This window comes from Plectropomus leopardus, chromosome 4 (assembly GCF_008729295.1).
Source record: "Plectropomus leopardus isolate mb chromosome 4, YSFRI_Pleo_2.0, whole genome shotgun sequence".
NCBI lineage: Eukaryota > Metazoa > Chordata > Actinopteri > Perciformes > Serranidae > Plectropomus > Plectropomus leopardus.
In genome coordinates this window covers 23,094,546-23,102,931 of record NC_056466.1, presented here as the reverse complement: position 1 = coordinate 23,102,931, position 8,386 = coordinate 23,094,546, and the positions used below count along the sequence as shown (strand labels likewise).

Below are 8,386 nucleotides of genomic sequence, written 5' to 3'. Positions count from 1 at the left end.
TCCCACGCCCGGGTTTTTTACCTCAGCAACCGCCGGAGCTGCACTCAACTTGGCCTGCCGGTACCTGTCTGCTGCCTCCGGAGTCCCACAGGCCAAGAAGTCCCGATAGGACTCCTTTAGCTTGACGGCATCCCTCCCCGCCAGTGTCCACCAACGGGTTCAGGTGTTGCCGCTACGACAGGCACCGACCACCTTACGGCCACAGCATCGATCGGCCGCCTCAACAACAGAGGCACAGAAGATGGCCTTTTCGGACCCAATGTCCCCCGCCTCCCCCGGGACATAGTTGAAGCTCTCCCGGAGGTGGGAGTTGAAGCTCCTTCTGATGGCAGACTCAGCCAGACATTCCCAGCAGACCCTCACAATGCGCTTGGGTCTGCCATGTCTGACCGGTGTCCTCCTCAGGCTCAGATCTGGGGGGCCATTCCTCCCAATCACACCCCTCCAGGTCTCACTGATGTCACTAGCATTGAAGTCCCCCAGCAGAACGAGAGAATCTCCAGAGGGAGCACTCTCCAGCACCCCCCCTAAGGACTCCAAAAAGGGTGGACACTCCGAGCTGCTGTTTGGACCATAGGCACAAACAACTGTCAGGATCCGTCCCCTCACCCAAAGGCCGAGGGAGGCTACCCTCTCGTACACCGAGGTAAACTCCAACAAACAGGCACCGAGCCAGGGGGCAATAAGTATTGCCACCACTGCCCGGCGCCTCTCACCAGTGGCAACTCCAGAGTGGAAGAGAGTCCCCTCTTGAGAGGACTGGTTCCGGAGACCATGCTATGTGTCGCGGTGAGGCTGACTGTATCTAGTCGGAACTTCTCAGCCTCGCACACCAGCTCAGGCTCCTTCCCCACCAGAAAGGTGACATTCCACGTCCATAGAGCTAGCTTCTGCAACCAAGGTTTGGACCGCCAAGGTCCCCGCCTTCGGCTGCCGCCCAACTCACATTGCACCTTTGAACCATTTATGTATTTATGTTACTCATCATGAGGAGTCCGGTGAGCTACACTTGTCTGGTCCCTCCCCTAGGACCTGTTTGCCATGTGTCACCCTACCAGGGGCATAAAGCCCCCAACAACTGTGCTTCTAGGATCATTGGGACACGCAAACCCCTCCACCACAATAAGGTGGTAGCTTTTTTGGTCATTTTTTCGACATGCTATATTATGGGTTTTTTTGGCGGTTTTTGCAACATTTTAATGCTATGGCGTGTCTCAGCACATTATTTTATGCTGTTTTGAGGTGTTTTCAGCTGTTTTTTGGGACATGTCGAATTTTGACATTTTTGCCATACTATTGCTTTATTGCTTTTTGTGTAATTTTTTTGACCTGCCATATTATGGCATTTTTGGCTGTTTTTGTAACATTCATGCTATGCTGCTTCTCTGCAAGCTACTCTTTGTGTTTTTCAGCTTTTATTGGGACATGTTATTTTTTGCCATTTTTACCATAATACAGTATTGCTGTTTGGGATAGTTTTTTGACATGCCATGTTATGGTGTTTTTCACACTTTTTGGAACATCCTATGTTATGCCATGTCTCAGCACGCTATTAAATGCGGTTTTCAATTGCGAACTTGGCATACAGTGTCCGAGCAGCCTTATAGTGCTCCAAAAGCTAAACAGCTACCCAAGAAGAGCCAAAACAGCAGTCATACTCAGGGAGTGGAGGCCGATGACGGGCCTAACAATTAACAGTGCCCTCTCGAAAAAAGGCACAAACAAATTGTTTAGTACATAAAATATTTACATAAATTTGTTATGTTTTTAGGATAATGTAAACTGATACATACCACTTTTCTGAGGCACAGCGCAGCTCCACAAAGCACAGGAGGGAGAGCCTCAAAGTCACACTACAGCCTAAAACGCATGCCAATAAGCAGCAGGGATCATAGTGACAGAAATTTGGAGAGACAAGATAAGGCCAACTTACTGCACAGACCCACAACTGCACCCAGGACAGCTTCCAGTGGAGCAAACCATACACAATGGGACCAACAATCTGCCGCACTACGATGAGTGGAAATTGTGTCAGCAATGCGCACATTGCACATGTAAATGAGGAGGAGAAAACTGCTGAGTGCAGTACCTGTGCACCATGACAGGTGCCACGCCAAGCAAAAGGCTGCAGCCACCACGGAAGAGTGTAAATGGAAGGAGAGGCTGAGGTGTGGCCACACACCCAGTACTCTTGGTGCCAGTGAGGCTGGCACATTGCCATACAGTGGTGTTGGGGGGGGGGGCTCCTATTACATTTAGTATGGCATAAAATGTCAAAATATGACATGTCCCAAAAATCAGCTGAAAACCTCCTAGAGTGCCAAGATACACCTTAGCATAGAATAATGCGAAAACGGACGAAAATGCAATGCTATAGTATGGCATGATGAAAGTGATGTCACACATTTCTGTGAACAATGAGCTGATGAATTCTTTAGTTATGTCCAAAACTTGTGTCATGAGGTCACTTTGCCCTTGTCTGTTAACCTTCACTCAAACCTTTGTGCCAACTTTGAAGAAATTCCCTCAAGGTGTAATTGAGATATCGCTTTCACAAGAATAACATGAATTCAAGGTCACTATGACCTTTGACCACCAAAACCTTATCAGTTCATCCTTGAGCCTACTAGAACATTTTTGCCAAACTTGAAAAACCACAGATTTCACTGATGTTTTAGATGATGACATCCAGAGATTGATTTGACATTAATAAGACTAGGGGTTGTAGAGCTCAAACAATATTGTTTATTGTGAACAGCAGCACATATATACAGAGAAGAACAAGCATGAGAGCATGCACTGATCATGCAGCTTCCGCCTGGGCCTCGATTCTCTTCTTCCTCAGCTGGAGCCTCCTCTCTCTCTCGTACTCCTTCATACGCATCACATAGCTGGAGGCAGAAAAACATGGCTCATAGTTAATGACAAGGTGGATGTATGTTCAGGGTGTCTGCAGGTATCAGACACTAAATGTAATGTATTTTTCTGACCTTTTCAAGATCATTTTAACCAAATTTAAGACAGATTTTTGGACAACCAATCTTTTCTTCTTTAAGCATCTCAGGTTAGTATATAATGTGGTCCAATGCAGGGACAGGTTTTATGCAGAAATGTGGTATAATCTACATTTTGCCAACGGGTACGTGCAAATATACAGTATAAAGACAGCATTAGTTTCAGTGGTATGTTTAAAGATCTGGAATATCCCAAATGTGGACTTTCACACAATAAATTTAGCAATGGAGAAATGAAATTAGATAAAATACGTGCAGCATATTAGGCCTCGCAAATGTGGGGAACATTGTGTGATTCAATTAAAAGCTCCAGAACATCTACTTACTGGACCTCATGGAAATCTTTACTAAGCTCACACAGCTGAGAGGAAACCTGGCAGCTTCATTAGTTTTGTTTGTTGTTTTGGCCCCTTGACATAATTTCATTATCATTTTCGTAGCTATAATTACAAAATAAACTTGAACTAAATCTGAATAGTGCAATGGTTAAATCTGCTTACATTACTAATAGAACTGCATGTTGCCCCTTATCCTAAGTTTCAATGTTGATCCCATCACGAATCTGCAACTGCTCACTGTTGGAGGCTTACAGTTTTGCCTCTACACAAGACAAATGTACAGTAAAAATGTAGGTGTGGTTTTCTTGAAAGCATCACAGTCTAGCAGAGAATCCATCCTACAAAGGACCGACTGCACCCAACCTTTCAAATGTCTTACTGAAAACACTTACTCCTGGTGTTCGCAGTAGTCCCAGTCGTGTCTCTCATGCTTGCAGGCCAGGAAGTTGGGCCAGTTGTCCCTCTTGCACTTCATGAGTTTCAGGAGATACTGCGCACAGTAGTCCCTCTGCTCCAAAGGCAGCTGGGCCAAGTTCATCTGCTCCTGAGTCGCTACCATCTCTGGCAAAGTGATACAAATATTCATGGTCATCTTTCAGCGTTTCCCCTACTGTTATATTTGGGGGGAGCCCCTAATATAATCGAAGGGGATTCTGTCAACAAAGACGCTGTTAGAGGACTTTTATTTTGAAACAGAAGCAGGAAAGTTAGAGTAAAACAGATATTTCTACTTCCTCATCTCTGTGACAGATACAGACATTGAAACTGTAATAAACGGTGGTACAGAGTCAATATAATTAACAAAACACCATCCTATTTTGGGGCCCTATTTCAGAAAGCAGGATTAGTGAAAGTGAGTATGTTACGCCTGAAAAGAGGAAAACAGAAAGAAAAAAGTTTTCCGTTTCACAAAGCCAGTTCAGCGTCACCCTGAGTCAGTTACTATGGAAATATTCTCCGTGAAGCAAACCCACCCGCTGGCAGGTTTGCCTCCTCTGAGCCTGAGACTGATCGCCTGCTGAGCGTGGAACAGGAAGGAGATAAGGCCTATTTGAAGACATTTATTGTACACTGAGGCCATAATTTAACTCTCTTTGCAAACGTGACACTGTCATCCTCTGAAATGTGCATATAAAAGCCTCAAATAATGTTAGAAAACTAAAGAGAATATTTCCAATGTAGAGCAGTAAACTCGTATGTTTTGAATCAGCTTCAAACCCCACACGCCCAGTCACGGACGCAGTGTCTGAATCCTCCACACCACCGTCTCTTCCCAGCGCCGACGGTGTCTTTATCAGAATTTATGCTTAATAGCTGTATTTGAGAATGACGCTACAGTGAGAAGTGTTATTTCTTTATTTGACATTCACAACGTCTCCTTTAGGATGTCCTGAAGCTTCTCTTTGGCATCTGACAGCATTTAGATCTCTCTTTCAGTCACATATTCAGCAACATTACATGCGGAGAAATCATGCCTTTGTGTAATCATTTTGATGAACTGTCTATACTAGTCAATATCTCTCTTTCAACCTACAACCGACATCTGAAAAGAAGTCTATATTCATACTGAAATGAGTATAGATATACTTAATATCAACCAGTTTTTAACTACAAAGTTGTGTCTTAGTTCTGGGAAATAAGACACACACATCACTGACTTGCCATTATTCTGTGAAAGTGATTGAATGAATGAATGAGTGGACTTTATAATCTTTATAAACTTCATAGTATTTAAAACTTGCGCATTTACACGGTCTGCAGTCTTTTCCAATGCTATCTTATGCGGTTGAGCTGCAGCTTCTGCATTAGATTTATTATAAAATCTCTATTTTAGTTGGGGTGAAATAAGTAGCTCTGCTTTTAACTCAGCTTTCTGCCATTGTGAATCATGTTATGTGCGTTCCACTGATGATGACTTTTTGTGCTCACTGCCAACGCCGCTCTCTCAGGCTGAAAATACTCGGAGTTGATTGAGCTTATTCTGATCAGCTGTTCTGGGACTAAAAAGTCAGAGTTTCTCTGCTCAGCCTCAATCAGCTCGGAGGTCAGGATCAGGCTCAGAGTGTGTTGAGACTGTTTTCTGAAAGAGGGCCTTGCTAACAACTGTGCGCTGCACACGGAAAAATACGGCAAGCCACTGTTTCTCCAGATGTGCTGCGGCTGATAAGCAGCTGAGACGCACCTGACTAGCGCTGCTCATGCAGGCAGTGTCGCTGCTCTGACCTGTACACACGGCCGCCGGAAAAAACCCAACAGGTTCTGCAATACTTGCGCGCTGTTCGCGCAGGCAGTATGTTCCAGAGAGAAAAAACAAATATATGTCAAACTTTCATGCTTATGTTTCAAAATCTAAGTCCTCTGACAACGACTCTGTCGACAGAATCCGTTCAGTTGTTAACACAAGGCATTTCATTGTGAAACAGGACCGTATTGTTGACAATGCCGGAGCTTACATGGCTTCATAAATGAGTGGAATTTGTGCTTATAAATGTTGAAATACAGTTTACTCATAGCAGCAGACAACTCTGCAGAAGCATCACAGCACCAACGCTGCCGGTGTGGACACCAACAGTGTGCAACACACTGTAGTTCAGAGATGTAGTTCTGAATTACTGATATTTGCAAGTCTCACTAGTGCTCTGTGGTCGCAAAATGGGACTAAATAGTCACGATTCAAGCACTGCAGATAAACACGCCTCACCCGCTCACACTACCACTCATGAAGTTCACTGTGCGCTGGAAACAAGCTACTAACTCTTGAGATATATTAATAATAATTTGCAAATCACAGTAGTGCTCCAAAATGTGACTGGAGCCCTGCAGAAGCCCCGCTCTGTCTGTCTGTGTGTCTGAGTGAGTCAGAGAGCGAGAGACGAAAATACCTGCAGCTCATAAAAACGACACATTTTATACTCATTATGGTCATGATTAAATCATCTTATACATCGCACAAGGAGCTGGCCACAATGTATGGATTATAATCGATATATTGCCCACCCCTAAGCCAACGAAGACCATATTTGGACATAAGATTGGAGCGAGGGGCGGATCTCACTCACAGACTGTAGTGACAACTTGCAGACAGCCTGTCACTCAAGTTGGCCCATCCTTAAATTTGTATTAATTTGAGCCTTATTAAAATATAAACTAGTGGATTATTTATTTAAAAAAAAAAAAAAAGTAATTCACCCCTGTACAGTTTTTGCAAATTATCTAAAGAGGCCAAAACCATTTTTTAAACATGTTTATTTCTGCTGTAAAGTTGGGCATTTTAATATGGAGGTCTATGGAGATTTACTCTGTTTTGGTGGCAACCTCAAGTGGTTATTATAGGAACTGCAGTTTTTGGGCCTTTTGCATTGGCTTCATTTTTGGCCTCTTAGTGAGCACACATTAGCAGGTGCTCATTACAGACATGCCAAACAGCTTCTTTAGAGAAACGCAGATTTCTAACGGGAAACTGCTATATTTGTGGCTTTTGCTAGTTTTCATCACCTGGTGTGTTTGTTTTGAAAAGGAAGAGACCTATGCGGATAATTCGGCTCCCAATAAAAAAAAAAACAACAACTTCTGAACAATAAACACTGAAGGAATTCCAACCTGAAGTCTTAGTTGCAAAATGCAAATCTCACTGCTTGATGCTACTAAATCCTTTCAAATCTTGTTCCTTTATTTTATTAATTTGACGTTCTGACTTTTTAGGGGAAAACAGCCACCTTTGGTGGTGCTGGGCAGTATAAACTTTGTTATTTTAGAGATTATATTGATCAAATATATTTATTTCTCAGCAGCCTCTTTACTGTAAAAGAAGATACAGGAAATGTGTATAGAGTGTTAAAATATATATTCAAAATTAAACAATTTGAACAGGCAGGTATTTAGTGTAACGTCCCTTTCCAATTAGCATATCTTGAATTATCTTGGGCAGACAATATGACATTTATAGTATTAATATTCTGGTGTATTTACACCAGATTGCATTTAATATAATGTGTGTATACACACACACACACACACATACACACACACACACACTTTTCAATAACTTGAATATTTTAAATGTCAGTTGACAATATAACAATTATCTTATGCCTTGTGGCTGGTTGTTATTTATCTCGTCACTCTGCACAGTCAACTCTTGAGAGGATAAGTTGAAGAAAATGCATCAATTGCTCACCAGATATTCAGCGTACACTTATAATTTCGATGTTACATTACAACAATTTAGGACCAAGATCATGCAGATTATGGTTAAAATAAGCAGCAACAACAACTCGTAAGTTGCCCACAGACTGAAACAGGGCGAACTGCACCAGCACAGCTGATAGGTAACAACAGTTAGCTGGCAGGCTAACCTTTAGCGCAAAGCTAGCTCGGCTAACCTTTAACGAGATGAACAAGTCTGGCTAACGGGGTGTTCAGTTTCAATCCAGATGATTGTAAACACACAGCAGAGTGCAGCTGTAGATTTCTGTGAGCTGTTAACACCGGACTAACCTCTCTCGGTTCTCTCCGCGAAGCCGAACTCGGGGTCGAACTCAAATTTCTTCGCGGGGTCCGGCTCGGTGTCCCTCTCGGTGACATACCGTCTAGCCAGGTGAGCTCCCATGGCACCGACGATGTTTTACACACTGTGCGCTAAAAATATAATAATCTGTCTGTTTATGTTTCGCGTTAGGCTAATATTTCCAAAATGTTTCTGCCTTCTGCCATTCGGTCACCTCCACAAGCCTCCTGTTATCACTTCCGTTTGTTACCGGAAAGAGACATCTAAACGGTACCGCAGAGAAAAAAAACCTTCCCTCTGACGGGTGACAAAGGTTCCGCTGGTAGATGGCTGGTGTTGCTCCGCGTAATTCAGTGGATACTAGTATTAGCCAGCGGTCCAGTGTAACGGAGTATAAATAACTCGTTATAGTATTTTTGTACCTGTGCTATATTTAAGTTTTTATATTTCTGTTAACTTTTACTTTTACTCAACTACATCCACTACATAAAATGTATACTTTAACACCAATACATTTCCCCTGAGCA

General features: G+C 43.0%; 1 protein-coding gene across 1 annotated transcript; it reads right to left on the bottom strand.

The window, feature by feature from the left end:
- Positions 1 to 2,722: 2,722 nt before the first annotated feature.
- Positions 2,723 to 8,113, bottom strand: ndufb7 (NADH:ubiquinone oxidoreductase subunit B7). The gene is made up of 3 exons (XM_042485628.1): positions 7,850 to 8,113; positions 3,745 to 3,913; positions 2,723 to 2,891 (listed from the first exon to the last, which is right to left on the bottom strand). Exons 1-3 carry the CDS (start codon positions 7,959 to 7,961, stop codon positions 2,804 to 2,806), a joined length of 369 nt encoding a protein of 122 aa, XP_042341562.1. The 5' UTR covers positions 7,962 to 8,113; the 3' UTR covers positions 2,723 to 2,803.
- Positions 8,114 to 8,386: the final 273 nt, after the last annotated feature.

Bases quoted from the DNA above. Each gene is read 5' to 3' on its own strand.
- ndufb7 (XM_042485628.1), bottom strand. From the start codon at position 7,961: ATGGGAGCTCACCTGGCTAGACGGTATGTCACCGAGAGGGACACCGAG. The intron at 3,914-7,849 runs GTTAGTCCGGTG...TCACTTTGCCAG, and splicing joins CGCGGAGAGAACCGAGAGAG to AGATGGTAGCGACTCAGGAG. The intron at 2,892-3,744 runs GTAAGTGTTTTC...TTCTGCCTCCAG, and splicing joins GACTACTGCGAACACCAGGA to CTATGTGATGCGTATGAAGG.